Here is an 18,060-nt window from a genome sequence, read left to right as displayed (position 1 = left end):
AGTATTCAGGCTGCACTTTCATCTACTTCAAAAGAGTATCAAAATAAACGAATGCCTCGGTTGCATTCCCCTTTCGGGTTGAATTGAAGTCACGTCGATATCTTCTTCATTCATCTACTGAGTTATTTATGAATGAGATGAATGAATTTACTGTCACTCAAATTTTGAAATCCCAGGTCCTCTGGATTGCAGATTAACCATTTGGTCATGCCCTCTGCATTGCACTCGGAACAGCCAAGAATTTTCACGTTGGTGTTCTGCATGTCTTTAATTGAGTGCTCTTTCTTATGGTTAGTTTCAGTTTGTTTGTCAATTTCACTTCGTTAATAGTTTTATTATTATTGTTATTGTTATTATTTATTTATTTAGGCCTATTTATTTATTTATTTATTTACTGACATCGATCCGAATATTTGGCAATTCGGATAATTGAAGTTATACGCATTTAGATCCAAAAACTAAAAGACTAATTTGGCGAAATCTTTGTTAATGCTTCCATTCAAATCTCAGAGATTGTTACAGGCTTCCTATCGCCATGCTTAGACTTCATGTAACTGATGGATAGAGCAAAAAGTAAAGTAAAGTTTATGAAAAATCAAATAATAACTATATTTTCTTCTTTTAACTCTTTCGATTGCCTAATAGTTTTCATGAAATGAGATGAACAAACTGTTTCGAGTGCCGAACTCTCATCAATGAACATTTTATAGCGGTAGATAAGGAGTCATATACTTTTTTGTTTAAAATCATTATATCTTACTAAGAGCGAAGAAAGATTACTTTAGCTACTTTATGCTATTATTTTAGCCTACATATATGCTGTCCCTACTTGACCCCAAAAATTCAATTTGGAGCACCTGGGCAACATGACGTATTATTATTATTATTATTATTATTATTATTATTATTATTATTATTATTATTATTATTATTATTATTATTATTATTATTATTATTATTATTATTATTAAGTATTCTGCCTTTCGGCAGGTCCTGGGACCAATGAGGATTTTTTTTTTCAATTTTAGATTTTGGCCTGGAAATGTTTCTTCCACTTTTGTCGATCTTCAGCTTCCTCTTTTAACTTCCATTATTTTCTCCTATCTTTCAAATCATCGATCAGCTGTGTTCTTCTTCTTCCTATTCATCGCTTCCCTTCTATCTTTCCTTCTATGGCGGTGTGAAGAAGACAATTTCTTCGCAAGATGTGTCCAATCCAATTGGCCTTTCTACGAAGGATGGTGGCTAGAAGTGTCCTCTTTTCTTCTATCCCTTTTAAAACATCTTCGTTTGTTGCTCTCTTTGTCCATTTTATATTTTCCATCTTCCTCCAACACCACATTTCGAAGCTCTCCAAATATTTCCTCTCTCACTTCCGTAATGTCCAAGTCTCTGAACCATACAGTCCAATGCTCTATATATAGCACTTGACCAACTTCTTTTTAAGTCCAATATTGAGCCTGCTAGTTAAGAGTGATCTTTTCTTGTTGAATGATTCTTTAGCTATGGCAATTCTTGACCTGATCTCTTTGGTGCAGTAAGCGTCTCTCGTCAAAATATTTCCCAGATACTTGAAATTATCGACCTCTTCAAGTTCTCTTTGTTCTACTCTGATCCGTAAGGACGTCTTATCACGGGATATTCTCATGACTTTCGACTTTTCGATGTTAATTTCCATTCCATACAGTTTTCCAGTGTCAATTATTTTGTCAATCATCTCCTGTAGTCCTCCTTCGGTTTTAGCTATTATAACCCTATCATCTGCATACCTGATCTTGTTAATGATCTGCCCTCCAATCTTGAAATCTCCAATTCCCATTAATGCTTCCTTCATTAAACATTCACTGTAAATGTTGAATAATTGGGGCGACATACTACATCCTTGTCTGACTGCTCTTCCAATCTCCACACTATTGGTTTCTCCTTCATTCAAGCGCAGCTTCACTCATTGTCCTGTGTACAGGTTTTGAATGAGTCGTCGATCTCTCCAGTTGACTCCGATTTCTTTAAGTATTTTCAGAAGTTTCTTCCAATTGACTCGGTCGAAAGCTCGGTCGATGAAGCACAAACACAACTCTTCCTTCACATTAAGAACTCGTTCCGATATAATTTTCATCAATCCAATAGCATCTCCGGTGCCTTTTCCTTTCCGGAATCCAAATTGATCTTCTACTAACCTCTCATCTATCTTACTTGCCAGCCGCCTGTTCAGTATGCGTGCAATGATCTTTCCAGTATGGCAAATCAGGCTAATGGTTCTGTGATCGCTGCACTTCTTTGCTTGGTTTTTCTTGGGCAATGCAATCATTGTAACATCAAGAAAATCCTTTGGCCATTCTCCACTTAGGTAGATCTTGTTAATAAGTGAAGTCAGTACTTTCACTGCGTTGTCTCCTAATCCCTTGAGCAAATCTACTGGTATGTCGTCTTCTCCAGTGCCCTTTCTCCTACGCATTTCTTTGATTGCTTATACTACTTCACTTTTCAATATACTGGGTCCTTTTTCATCATCATCCACCTCTTCATCTTCTTCGATTGCAATATCTTTGGGGGTGGTTCTTCTGATCATAGAGATCTTTTATGTATTCCTCCCAAATTCTAAGGATGCTTTGATGGTCAGTGGTTACATTACCTTCTTGATCTTCGATGCCGAACGTTCGTATATTTTTGTTAGCTTTACCTCCTAATTCTTGTGCTTTCTGGTACATCAGATCATATCTGCCGCGCCATTGAAGTTCCATTATTTCTTCACATATCTGTTCCATGTACTTTTCTTTGGCTTTGCCTGTCTCTCTTCTTAATTCATTATTCAGCCTTCTGTATTCGTTGATGTCCGTGTTTTTCGCCTTTCTGCGTTCTTCCATCTTCTTAAGCATTGCTTCAGTTATCCATGGTTTTCTCGGTGCTCTTTCAATCCTGCTAATGTTATTGTGGAGTGTGTCAAGTAGAATCTGTTTAACTTTTCCCCAACTATTCTCTATATTGTCAACCACATCGCCCATTGCACAAAATTTTTCTTCAATTTTTTCTTTCACATCATCGTCGATATTTCTTAGTCACTCCAAGTTCCATTTTCGATTTCTCTTCCCATTTTTCTTGATCAACTTTAACCAGGTTTGCACTTCCGCCACCAGGAGATTGTGATCCGATTCAATGTCCGCTCCTGGCAGTGTCTTCACATCTCGTACACTATTCCTGAAACGTTGCTTCACAAAAATGTAATGGATTTAGTAGCTTTTCGTATCTCCTGGACTTTTCCACGTGTACAGCTTGGTTTTTCTTTTCTGAAACCACGTGTTCATCACCACAAGATCATGTTGCCTACAGAAATCGATAAGCATTTGACCTCGTTCGTTTCTTCTAGCTAGTCTAAACGGTCCCACTACCTTATTCTCAGCTCCTTCTCCTACTACGCTGTTGAAGTCTCCCATTACTACGGCGTTGACTTTACCTCTTCCTTCCTGATGCAATATGTCACTAATCTGATCATACATTACTTCTACTTTATTATCATCATGACCGGTTGTTGGCATATACACTTGTATTATCACAATATCCACTGGTTTTGCATGTAGTTTTTCAAACATCAAGCGGTCACTTCGGTATTCCGATTTGGTTACACTTCTTGCTACTTCGTTCTTCATCCTATCGCGACACCATTATCGCCCTTATCTCAACCCGAATAGTATATTCTGTAATTTCTCGATATTATCTCATCTTTCCCTGGCCATCTCACTTCACTCAGGCCCACTATGTCCACTTTACATTTGTTCATATCCACTTTTAAATTTTCAAGTTTTCCCTCACGTCGTAAAGTCCGTACGTTCCAGGTTCCTTTGCTGAAATTAAAGTTATTATTATTTTCTCCTCTGATGATTCTTCCCGGAGCAGTCCCCACCCGGAGATCCGAACGGGGGACTATTTTACCTCCGGAATTTTTTACCTCAGAAAGAACCTCATATTTATTTATTCTCCTCCTTCGTCCCTTCTGGGAAAAAGATTCCCATTTCCTTTCCACATCTCCATGCCGTTGACCATCTAGTGATTCATCCGCCTTTTAGGACAGTTTCCTCTCCTAAGGACAAGAAGGTGCCCTGACCTCCACCCGCTCATCCTCCCTCCGAGAAAGCCGTTGGCACTTGGTAGAAGCTGACTCCTTATCCCGGGAGTCGATCGGTCTCCACCTATGTTAACCGCCAAAGACGTTGTCCGCTTTCTTCCGCGAGGAGGTGTAGCTTGGGATTTCCCTTCGTTTAGGATGAGACCCCTTCGGGTCTCTCTCAAACCTCTACAGTACTTTTAGAAAGCAACATAACGTAAGACTTTTTAAAATTCTAACTCCGTTGCTGAATTCCTCCGCAATTATAGACAATATATGTAATTCTAACTAACTAACTCTATGGCCTATGGAACCCGGAAGTTCAATGCCGCGTTCACAAAAGCTGGCTTTTATCCTTAGCCAATTGAATCCAGTTTCTACTTTGTATTTCTATTTCTGCGACACCCATCTTAATATTGTCCTCTCATCTGCACCTAGGTCGTTTCCCGATTGGTCTTCCAGTTAAAACTTTCAAAGTGTTCCTACTTTCTTTCATCCTGGCTACATGACCTGCCCACCTGAGCCTTCTAGACTTGATGACCCTAACAATGTTTGGTAGATCGTATAAATTATGTAGTTCCTTGTTATGAAGTTTCCGTGATTCCCCATTCCCGTTTCTCTTGGGTCCGAATATTCGTCTCAGGATCTCGTTCTCAAATACTTCCAGTCTACGTTCTTTCCTCAGAGTAAGCCTCCATGTTTCGCAACCACACAGAACAATAGGCATGATTATCATTTTATATATTTTAAGCTTCAAATTCCTCGACAGGATTCGTGACAAGAGATTTTGAATTGAATAATAACACGAATTCCTTGCTTTTAATCGACATTTAGTTTCTTCGTGAATATGGTTTTGGTCTGTTAATATTGATCCTAGATCCTGCTTTGAAAGTATCCACTTTGTCAAAAGTATTATTTGATATTTTAACGCATCCATAATTTGCCGTATTACGATCCCGACGAACTTCCATATATTTAATTTTCTCTGTATTTACTTATAAACTAATGTCCCTGCAAACGTTTAATAAGACCTCTGCATTTCTTTCTATTGTTTTCTTTTCAGTCCCTATTAAATTTACATCATCAGCATATATGTAATTCACTTTTTGCAAAATCTGTTGAACCATTAAGGAAAACATGACGTGCTTTAAAAATGATGATGAGCTAATGTAAGACATATAAAGTTCGGAAAATTCAATTATCATTTATGCTTATACCTAAGACTTGACTTTGCGCACTTATATCTTAGTAATATGCTACTGAACTATTGAAATTGACAGTTAGAAATTGTCGGATTTATTAGGATTGCCAGATCTCATGTTTTTTTCGTAAGTCTTACTTGTTTTTTTTTTTAAGGCGGAGGGCGTTTTACGTTATAAATTTTATTTCTCTCGTAAAACGATTTCTTATGCTTTTTAATAAATCAGAAAAATGATAATTTTGAACATTTTTGAATATTATTATGAGTTAGCGTGAAACAATATACAAGAATTGATTTCTTACACACTGTCAACAGCGTAATCCAACAATTTAACTTATTATTCAGATAGAAGATCCAATAGGTTGTGGTGTTATCTCCTATCTAACCGGTGCCCTAACCTATGTTTATGAATAATTTAGTTTTAGCATCTTATTCCTTGTCTTTCAACGCCTTCTCGATCATATTTTCGATTGATCACGATATACTGCTGTCTCGATAATAAAATATCGAGTTGGATGAATACGAAAGATATTACGAACGTGTTTTATTTTTATTTATGAATTGTAAATAACACTTCACAGTTTTAGTAAGCCTTTTTCATATAATTACTCATTTTCGTTTTTGGTTTCCTCTAAAAAATTTTGAAAATCATCCTTTCTCCTCTAAGGAATTTGCAAACCCTAATATCCATAAGCAATTATCGCTAGTACTCAATTACATATTGTATTGTTTTTTGAGTGTTCATTTGAACAAGTTAAAAGTTTTTACATTTTATTTATCGAGTTTTTAATTTATTTTTTAAAAGATAATATTTGTAATAAAAAATGATCATACCAGTATATCGTTTATAAAGGAGATTGGAAAATTACATCATGTGTATACACATAAATTATGGAGAAAATTACAGAATACGTCATCAGTAAAGTACTTCATACATATTTTTTTAATTGTTAAGCAAATTATATAACTCTTTTTTAATGAAGTTCTTTTCTAAATCTCACAATAATGTATTATGAGATTGAAACTTGAAATATATGATTTTATAATCGAGTTTATTTCACTTTTTGCAGCATCTCTCTGTCCACTTTTGTAAAGAGGTCTTTTATCCAGGCCTGTAAATTCTGACTGAACCGCAAAAATATATATATATATGTATAAAGTTTCGGAGAGCTCAGATGCTAGAAAATGCTTTTATTCTCTGTTTTTCACTTTCTTATGGCTTTTGCTTGCTCTAAAATAAGCTGAAACATAAGCAAACAAAATATTGCAATCGGACGTTGCTTACAAAATTTTACAGATGTTTACTTTTTTTAAAATAGTATTTAATCTCTAATAATACGACAGTAAATAAAGAACAGCTACAATCGTTTGTAATAACGCAGTATTAAGAATAAATAATATAAGAAACGGCACCAACCTGTTGTGACACCAATAGAAACTTCCGTAACACCAGCCAATTTTTTGATGTGTCGACGAATATGTAAAGCACAGTCCAATGCATTTTGACTTTCTTCTTCACTTTTGTAGCCTCTGAGACCGAAGATGACGAGGAATGCCAAGTCCTTGTCAAATAATGACAATTTATTCACACAGCCTTTGACTCTGTAGGTTATTCTATGAGAGAAGTGAAGAATAATCAGATTTGAAATGGTTGTTTATACCAAGGAAAGAAATGTTGTTCTAAGTGGATGTCACTATTGCATGGAAGATCTGTCAGTTAAAGAGAAGGTAGCTTTGAATTCAATCTTAATTCTCATAATAATAGATGCTTTTCCAAAAATTGAATGGAGGTTCTTTTGCTGAATGTGATCATGGATTATCCTAATGTCTCGCAGCACTTCGACTTAAACCTATCATGCGACTAAACGAATCTCTATGCATTAGCAGTCTTACAAATATATTAATTTGTATTTTCTACTCCTTTAAAATGTAAGAATTAAATAATTACTTCTTATTAAATAATTAAATAAGTAATGTAAATAATTACTTCTTTGTACTTTGCGAATGGCAAAATTAGACACAACAAATAAGAAAGCACAATTTTATTTCTCCAATAACTTTCTACTCGTATTAAATTTTTGTTAATATTAAATCACATTTAAATGTAAGAAAATGTTGTTTGAGTGACATTCTCAGCTTAAGCTAGTTTAAATAACGATTCTAAAGGATTGTATTTATCTTAATCTTATTAGTTTCCATGTAATCAAGTAACTAACCTACATATACGACAATACGCTGCATCCACAAGAGTGCATAAATCCTCAATATTAGTTACATGAATTAATATGTTAATAAATACTGTAACCACTTGTCGCATTTCAGTTAAATAATCCAGTGATAAGTCATGTTTTACCTGGAAAAAAATATCAGAAAACAATAGCATTTACCTATCTAAAAATACACTATTATAGTAGTATTTATTTATTTAATCTATCAATCTAAAATTATAGTAGTAGGAGATTATCTAAAATAGTACTTAGATGTATTGTCACGGACGATATTCAACTTAATTAACGAACTAACTAACTAATTCTATGGCATATGGAACCCGGAGGTTGAATGCCGCGTTCACAAAAGCTTTCTGACTTCTATTATTAGCCAACTGGACCCAGTTTCTACTATATATTCCTATTTCTGCGAGATCCATCTTAATAGTGTCCTCCCATCTACGCTTAGGTCTTCCTAATGGTCGTTTTCCGATTGGATTTCCAAATAAAACTTTAAAATGTTCCTACTTTCTTCCATTACAGCTACATGACCTGCTTACCTAAACCTCTAGATTTGATGACTCTAACAATGTTTGGTGAATGATACAAATTATGTAGTTCCTCGTTATGAAGTTTCCGCCATTCTCCATTCCCGTTCCCCTTGGGTCCAAATATTCGTGTTAGGATTTTGTTCTCAAACACTGTCAGTCTGCGTTCTTCCCTCAAAGATTAAACTTTTGTCCATGATTGTATTTTTAGTTCATTACTCTTCAAATAACTTTCAAAAAACAGTACAAGAAAACGTTGGATATTTCAAAACTCAATGGTGAATAATTAATAAATTCTTTATATGCAAAATCTGCTATGTAATTCTGTCTTTAAACTTGTTTCCATGTATTAAAGTCAGCTACCTTTCACAAGTCACTGTATAAGTTCATGCATTGACAAATAAGATGGAAAAATAAATTCATAGGTACACATACTTACAATTTTACCACGAGTACAGAAAGTCTATAACCTCAGCTCGAGTTAAAAAAAAAAAAAAAAAAAAAAAAAAAAAACCTCCGTTTTCCAAAGTAAGGAGTAATTGGAACAAACTTACAGAGAGAAAACATCATACTAGAGCTGGGACCATACTGGTATTCAACAATCATCTATATTCTACATCGTAAGTCTAAAATATATATTGGTTCCATATTTGTCAATGTCTAGTCATAAATAAATGCTTGGGAAGTTTCAACAAACACAAATAAACGTCCAATTACACGCATTAAAAACATTCCCCCAAACCACTATTCTTTCATTTCATCATAAACAAAATATTCATAAATATTTGTATAAAAATTATCAGTCTAAATTTTTTTTTAAAAAAAGAAGTTAGTTGTTGCTGTAACTACTTTACTTCTTGTATACGACCTGTTCTTTGTTAATTAAAAATAATACATAGCATAACCGAAATATTTAGTTATTTACTTTTCATATCATTTGATTATCTTCTTCTATAATGTTTCAAAGCCTGGGATCTTCGTCCGGGCTGATTGTTTCTAAGAAAGAAAACTAGAACTGCTTCTTGTGATCACGTACTTCTGAGATAAAATACCCGTAAGGGTTCTATGTTTTGTCCTGTAATTTAGGAGCTAATTTAATGAGCAAAATTACAAATATGTAAACAAGAAAATATGGTTTTCAGTCTTCAAGGAAATCCTCCATCTTAGAAACAATCAGTCCAGACAGAGTCCTCAAGCCTATTAGAGGTTGAAATATTAGATAAGAGAATAATCAAACACACTAAAAAGGCGAATAGTTTCCTTTACCATATTCTCATATTATATTACGAGTGCGTAAAATCAAACTGAAAATTCTAATATTTTTATATTACTTATCTCTATTTTTAAAGAAATCTATCATATATTAGCTTAGTACTAGATTGTTCCTTTCTAGCGTGAAAATCCCTTGGTTGAAGTCCAAGCTACGAGAACTTTTGGAAGACACTTTTTTCGTGAGATTTACTCCACTACTTTTTTCACCATTCATTTGTATTTATTAACCTCTCTTTTGGCCCTCAAGATTTCATTTAATTTTTTTAATTGAAGCCTCTAACGAGCAATCAATAGTAGAATAAAATTTTTAAAGTTTTGAATATTATTCAGACATCCAGTAGGTACTGAATAATTCTATTTCTAAAATGCTACAACCATTTTAACAGATTGCTTGAGAGACAAATATAAGGTTAATTTGTTCATAAATAAATAACCGGAAAAGTTGTATATAACCTCTAAAATATGACCGTGTGTGTTATAATGTTTGTTATTTAGTTGTGACATTCTAGAGTTATTCACAACTAAGACTGGCATGCTGAGGAACAGTTACACCTATAGACTTGCTTCAAGCTGTTGCAGCGGAGAATCGGCAGATTTATGTTCAGTGAAAGCATGAGACTGATAGAAATTCATCACCGCATGAGAGTTCAATACTGTGACAAACGTATGAGGCGAACACAAGTTTCTCAGTGGACTGATAAATTCAAACCAGGCATAGCCAGTGTTGAAGATTTTCCAGGTCCAGGTCGCTCTTTCACTGAAATCACGAAAAAAATCAGTTAACATTGCTTCGGAACCTGAAAGGGCAAATTGTTGACCATTACATACCCAGAGATAATATGTAAATATTACTGCATCTTTTTGTTCGAGAAACTGAAATTGTCTATTCTAGAGAGACGAATTTGCTTCACGAAAAGGCAAGACCAGACACTGGTAAAACGTTGTCGGGAATCTACGGTTTAACTATTTACCTCACTCTCCATATTCGTCCGATCCTACATCTTTGGCCTACCTAAAGATGCACTAAGTAGATTGAGGTTCCAAAATGAGGAGGAAATTTAGTCAGCAGTGCGTGAGTAGTGACCAACACGTTCAAAAGATCTTTTTCCTTGTGAAATCAGTGCCCTTATCCATCATTGGCGTAGGTACACAGATAGGCAGGGCTGTGCTTTCGTATATTGTACAATAGTAATAAAGTTATATTGCTGTTTGTAATAAGTACTCTGTAAAAATGTTTTCGGTTATTTATTGAATGACTCTAGTACTAAACACGCATTTCTCTCTAACATCTCTCGTAGTAATTTAAGCATATATGTATAGATTATTAAATTACTTCAATATTTTTGCATAATACATTGTAAAATTTATTAATATCAACATACAATTAGATATAGTCACTCATCAAAATTTTCTTTAAGGGATAATTACTTGAATGTGTTGCAAATTTGTAGTAAAATATTAAACTTTGTACAAGGGAAATTTTTCCTCAGTTGAGATAACTAGATACTGATTCAAATTCTGATATAGCTTACCTGTTCTACCACCGAAGGAAAAATAAAGGGAGCTAAAAGATGTCCTCGACAAGTTCTTGCAAATTCTGCTACCCCAGGCCGAACTATAATAAAAGAGTACTTCTTTCAGAATTTTCACTTAATATTATGCCATGTCGTTTAATAGTCCAATAAATTGCTAACTACGGAGTAAGAAATCCAGAAGTTAATCTCAGAAACGAAAGTTTGCTACTGCATCCTTTCCTTGCCAAGCTAATCCAATATAAATCGTCAGTACTCATAATCTTAAGATTCTATTCGACAAATAGCTCCTTCTCCCATCGTTCCCGACTATTATACTATACCAAAACTATTGAAATTTGTGGATATTTAAATTTGCATTTTGTAAGTTCATGTAAACAATATAAGACTGGCTGAATACCAAACACTAATTGTGTAATTTATGTGGATTAAGTCAGTGTTTTCAAAATCTAGTTTGAATTTACTGAGACGAGTCCAAAGCTTATTTTATTCTAACCCTCAGACAAGGAAATATGAAAATCATGTAGATTGCATTACGACGTTTCATATAAAAACACCTTCTAGATTCAGTCATTTATTCAGTCAGTTTTTTTTTCTTTCTTCCTTTTCACAGTGGAAAATTTGTGTTCTTTGAATGGGAGTATGGTATAACCAGAGAGGTTCTACTGTTCTAACGCCATTCTGAGCGCCGAAAATTTTTGATGCGAAAATTGTGAAAAATTTTGCTGAAAAATAACACTGAAAAACACTCGTTCAGTTTGTCATTTAAAAAGGAATAATCGCCTCGTCGAGAAAAACTACAGTAAAGTGAATTTTGTTACTATAGATCTTCAGCGCCACAATTCCTAAATTTTACGTGTTTTTATCTCTTTGTAAAATTTTTACCCAAAAATTCTATTTCCTTCCTCTCCGCTTTATGAAAGAACAATCCCTAATATCATTTAAGGAATATAGCGAAACATTAGAATTTATTGTTTTTTTCTTTTTCTTTTCTTGTTTCTTTCCTTACTTATTTCTTTTCTCTCTTTTTTGAGTGGGTGCTGAGCACCTTTACAAAATTCCTGCGTAGTGTTGTGAAGGCCTGGAAAAATCGGAAATTTTGGGTAAAAAAATACAGTTTGTTACGTGTTTTTCCCGAGCTTGGAAAAAACGTAAAATTTGGGAAAAATTGAAATTTTAGAATATTTTACTACATTATGCTTTTAAAATGAAAGCTATTTTATATTTATTAGTTTAGAGTTAAGATAATTGAGTACTTATGTTTCTTGTATTAGAATAGGGAAAATTTGTGAAAACAAACATATGTGCAACACTCCTTTAAAGTTAGCAGCATGATAGAATGTAGTTATGGCTACAAAAGATACTAAAATATAATCCTAGTTAGATTAATTAATATAGACGCATTTAAATTACTTTAAACAATCTTATGAAGTTCCCGCTTTATGGCAGGGAAATGTTAAAATAACGGGGCCAGAATCATTTTAGTTAATATTTTAAAATGAAATATATATTTTATGGAAATACGTATCTTCCTTGTGTTGTGTAAAATTCCCGGAAATTTTGAACCCTTAGAAAAAATCTTCTATTCGGAAATATTGGAAATATTAGTACTTTTACATGTCACCCTCCCCCTTTTAAAGTACTAATGGGGCTGAATTTGGATTTAAACAGCATCGGATGTATCACTGTTCATCTCAATGACCCCGAAAACTATGGATTCGACACTAATAACGGCCATTTTTGATATTGTTATATCTACTTCTCCTCCCTTCCCTAAGTTGCGGCGCTGAATTTGGATTTAAACGGCATCTGGAGTGTTACTGTTCACCTCAGCGACCCCAAAAACTATGGATTCGACACTAATATCGGTCATTTTCTATCATTTTTATATATTTCTCCCTCTCCAAGTTGCGGGCCTGAATTTGGATTTAAACGGCATCAAAAGTGTCACTGTTCATGTCAGCGGCCCCGAAAGTTATGGATTCGACACTAATATTGGTCTTTATATATAGCCGCCTTCCCTCAAGCTGCAGTGCTGAATTTGGATTTAAGCGGCGTCGAAAATGTCACTGTTCATCTCAGCAACCCCGAAAACTATGAATTCGACACTAACATTAGTCATTTTTTAAATATATTTCTCTCTTCCTACTTCCAAATTGCACCTTGAACCTTCAAAGTGAAATGATGAAAACCACCCAAGGCCCAAACCTATGTTGAAAATTTTATCGAGATCGGTCTGATGGTTCAAGAGTTGTTATGTTACAAATATAGTTTCATTTTTATGTATGTATATATAATTTGTCGCACTAGAAAACAGGTATTTGTTTCCATACAAGATTTTGTACATAAAGTTTATATAAAAGTCTATATTAGAATATTAAATTATAGTAATTATATGTTTTAGTGCATGAGTGTTAGTAAAATTTACCTACTGCTCTCTCTTTTAAGAAATAATTTGGTTAAAATTAGCAAAATTTCACCAGACCAAAGAGCACATTAAGAACTCAGTTTCATTCAAGAGCCCTATTTGTTGCAACAGAAACGCTTCATGATGGTAGATGTGTACACAACTGTAACAATTCTGTAGTTATTGCACAATCACAAATAAACGGCATAAAGGAAATGAGTGCAGATTATTAATTTTCAAGAATAATTACACCAGTTTTATTTTTGAATGCTTCTTTTTTAAATATTCGCAATATTGTAATTTCTCAACTTACACTTTGCACGTGTTCGAAAAAAAAATGTTCCATTATTAGTAAAATTAACCTAATACAACGTTTGTTTGTTATTTTCCCAATTTTTCCGGAAAGAAACCGGGAAAAAAACGTTTTTTACCAACAGGTTCAAAATTTCCGGAAATTTTACAACACTATTCCTGAGAGATACTGAAGCACCAGAGCACTCCCAAGAGTTGGATTCCCTGACCGTTACTCATAAGGATTTTAATTTATGCATCTCTTCTATGCTATTATTTTTGATTACAATGGTTCCATCTGTACACGGCCTCAATTCGTGACTATTTACTTGATCTTATTCGCTGATGAAATAGTAATTGGACGAAAACTGACGCCAAATTTTAACATATACTGAGACACTTGTGTGTTGTGAAAATAGCTTTCAAACAGATAAGATGGGACTTTGGTAAGTTTATTGCATATTGATTAATAAAGTTGAGGATTCGTTATTATTTGTATTCTTTGTAGATTGAAATTACGTGTTCATAGAAATATATATATATATATTTCTATGTGTGAGTTTATTAGTGTTGTCACCTGCTTGCAAATCAATGTAAAACATTTGCCAATAAATGTGCTTTGAAGATGATAGCACACCTCCACACTTTGCACACACTATCAATGAAAATCTCAACTAACGTTCCATAGCATATGGATAAGCTGAGTAGGACTAATTTTGTGCCCTATATGCCCGCCGCCTTTACCTCTAGTTTATTTGCTTTTCATGGAGCCACATTAAGAGTCTTATATATCCTACTGAGCTCAAGGAAGATGTGTAATGGATGTGTGGATGTGGATGTAATACTTTCTTCTTGCATGTGTAATGATTGCAGCAGAAGCTATTCAACACTCACCTTGAATATTTGAACGTGTCTACCGGAATATGTGTCACAGATACAAAAAGTGCATCGATGTTGGTAATTGCCACATCGAACCATGTGTTTATGTAGAATCTCACGCAATGTAGCAAGTCACTAACATTTACAAACGTGTTTCCTTAGCAGTAGCTATGCTTTTTCTTTCCGCAGACGCACGTAATTTTCACATTTACCTTGGTGTAGACGACAAACAGTAGGTTTTAGGACATAGATTTCTATTCTAAATATATTATAATCAGTACTCACTACAAGTTCTAGAAGTTTTCCTGTAGTAAAACGAATTACCTCTTATCCTGTACATTCCGAAGGATTCAGAGACTACTTTACTTTTATTAACTTCTTAGTATTTATTTTATTAAGACATCTCTTACTTTCTTCTTGATACTTTGAAGTGGTCACTAATTTTATTGTAATAATTTGTTATACTTGATTAGTATAACATCATAGACCAAAACAACCACACAAACGTGTTCTAATTGTTATTTTTCCCACAAATTTCAAAGATAAAATATATAGGGTGTTTTAAAACAACACCGACAACGTTTGGAAGGTGATTCCTGACACCAAGATAAGACAAAACGTATAGACCAACTTGGGTGCACAAATGCTTGCTTTCGGAGTTATAGACTGCCGAAAAAATGAAAAAATGAATTTTAAAGATTCTTAGCTCCAAAACTATGGGACCTACCGTAGTCGGGTCAAGACTTCACTTAGAAACTAGTATGTGCTCTAACCAAATATCCATGTTTCAGAATTGTGCAGTATTTCCGCAACAACTTTTATACAGGTAGTTGAGTACTTCAAATTACACGACCATAACCAAACTCCCTTTATAAAAATTGTTGCGTGAGTACTTTAGGATTCTGAAACATGTATTTTTGGAAACGCACATATTAGTTCCTAAATGAAGTCTTGATCTAACTACATTAGATGCTATAGTTTTGGAGCTATATACATTTAAACTTCATATTTTCAGGGTTTCGCCAGCCTCCGAAAGGAAGCATTTGTGTACCCAGGTTGGTCTATAGTTTTTGTCCTATCTTGGTATCAGGAATCACCTCCCAAAAGTTGTCGGTGTTGTTTTGAAACACCCTGTATAAAATAGATTGTGGTGTATGTTTAGATAGTCAGATATAAGCTGGAAGAATAATATTATGCTTCTTAAAGTTTCATCATCATTTCGATTATAATTGAAACATAATAAACAATATTTGACAAATATTTTATGACTAATATCGCAATATTTTTCTCGAAATACAGTGAATAGTTTTAAATATGTATGTAAATTTACTCCATGTCAAGGAAGAGCGAGTGAGTTTGAAGGAATGGTCTTAGCATAGGCTAAGGATATTCATTTACTATTAACTGAAAAATGACCAAAATATAGTTGCCATAAGAATAATTTTACAAATTTCTTTGGCAACTTTGCTCAATTTATGAAGAGGAAACTAAATAGTAACGAGAATCTTTTGCTTTCAATCCATGAATTGCTAATTCGTTACTTTTCCTAATTTAATTTGAAATAAATTACATGAAATACATCTTAAGAGTTCATAATTAATTGCTTGCTCTATTCCAATTCTCCGAAAAAAAAAAAAAAAAAAGAGACAGAAAATAAACAATTCAATATCAATATATCAAACTTCTGCCGATTTGCTCGTCTGGCCGTTATGAGATTACGACTACTTATGAAGAACGTCTCCATTATGAAATAAGGAGAATTTTGAAATATTCACTATGAGTTGTATATAGTATTAGAGTATAACAAGCAAACAAGCAAATTTTGATTTTTCATATTTCATTTTATTTTGTGTTATTTAGTACTCTTTTAATTTTGTGTTTTCATTGATTATTATTTTATTTGTTGCATTATTAGTTGGGTAATGGAAAAATGAGCGATAATTTCTTAATAAATACATAACTAAAACAAAAATATTGTTCTGTGTTCCATACGTGTTCAGTACAATAAAACTCAAGAATTTTGACATGTTTTATGTTACTGGAATCGTTCTTAAAAGTCCACGTGTACGATTACAACACAATGGGAAGTGTTATTATGTGCAAGTCTCATTACCTGCATCGAAGTACAATAATACTGAAATTATCACTATCTCAAAGCACAAACCTTTCCTAGATGAGGAAAACTCGATTATACACCTATTAACCCTTCAGTGCCGACCTAACTAAGCTATAGTGACCTCCCCTTCTGCACATGCTTCTGACCTACCTACATGGTGGAGACAACCCCTTCTTCACATGTTTACAGCCTACCTACGTGGTAGTGGCACCTCCTTCACATGCTTTCGACATTACTACGTTATATTGACTTTTGTAGTGCAATTTTTGCAATAGCATGACTTTTAAATTATATAACATATTCTTGTTTCCTGTCTTAAGGAGGATGCTTTGGGAATTTGACTTAAAAGTACAAAATTTAAATACCCCTTCTGTTCGTAGGGCAAAGCAGCAATTTAAACCCCCACGTTACTGAAAGGTTGAAAGCACCCCACAATCAAAACAGGACTTTTAATCTTGTAAACAAATATGAACAAAATTCAGTAATCTTTTGCCTGATGTAGATTTTTCTTACATTAATAAATAATTCCTACAATTAATTTATTTCAACTGGAGTATATGGCCACAGTATCAACTCGTTGCGTAAGATTATATAAGCCTCTTAAATAATCCTGAAGATAATCAATCGATAAATTTGCCCGAAATATCGAATACTTGAAGAATCTGGTCGCCATACGAATACCTTAAGGTAACTTTCTAATTTTAATTCGTCAGTAATTTCGATATGAACATTAGTTTTGTTCTAAACAGATAGAATCTATAAGAAATTATTATCCAATAATCGTTCGGTTCCAGAGCATGACAAACAGAACATGTTATTTTCAAAGAAATGAATAATAAATAATAGGCATTTCTTTTGTAAAAATGAAATGTAAATACACAAAAATTTCCCTGTCGAAACGAATTTTTTGACTTATAATATAGGCTGAACTCTGGTAATATATGCTGAATTCTGACAGACTGCATTTCAACGATTTGTTTACATATTTACATGATGAACAGGGTGATACGAGGCAATTAGACGTTTTATTTTACAGACTTACACAAGATTAATGGAAACCGTTACTTAATGCAGTTGGTCAAAACTCAACTATTTTTTTTTTTTTTTTTAAAGTTTGACTTGTAACATACCAAATCTATAAGTTGTGTATGCTATTGTGAGAATATAGAGTATATGTATTCATATATTTTAACTGATATTTCAAGTAATTTAGCACATATTTACTTACTTGACAATAAGGACTTCGTTATTATCAGAGGCAGCCCTGAATCTTTGCGCTGTGACTGACTAGGTTCACCTTCTCCAGGCCTCAACAACGTAATTATCTTCATGAAATTTCGAACGTTAAACTGGTTAAGTGCTAAAATGAAAACATACAGTGACCATTAGGAAACATTTAAACTACTATAAATATGTTCCCCAATAAGTGTACAAATACAGACAGCGACACTAATAACATGTACTCCGGACAATGACCGGGCCTTGAATTCATGCAGTTGGCGAATGAA

General features: G+C 33.7%; 1 protein-coding gene across 1 annotated transcript in view; it reads right to left on the bottom strand.

Moving 5' to 3' along the window:
* The window catches only part of LOC145661724 (adenylate cyclase type 10-like), a 76,786-nt gene that overhangs the window by 4,298 nt on the left and 54,428 nt on the right, over nt 1–18,060 (bottom strand). The window contains exons 7-10 of the mRNA XM_081727059.1: nt 17,781–17,912; nt 10,860–10,942; nt 7,517–7,653; nt 6,718–6,914 (exon numbers count right to left, since the gene is read on the bottom strand). Coding sequence (XP_081583185.1) covers nt 6,718–6,914; nt 7,517–7,653; nt 10,860–10,942; nt 17,781–17,912 — 549 coding nt within the window. The remainder of the gene's footprint in view (nt 1–6,717; nt 6,915–7,516; nt 7,654–10,859; nt 10,943–17,780; nt 17,913–18,060) is intronic.

The sequence above is a fragment of the Thermobia domestica genome, chromosome 10 (assembly GCF_964235325.1).
Source record: "Thermobia domestica chromosome 10, izTheDome1.hap1.1, whole genome shotgun sequence".
In the NCBI taxonomy this organism is placed as follows: Eukaryota; Metazoa; Arthropoda; class Insecta; order Zygentoma; family Lepismatidae; genus Thermobia; species Thermobia domestica.
This window is presented reverse-complemented; position numbering and strand designations above follow the sequence as displayed.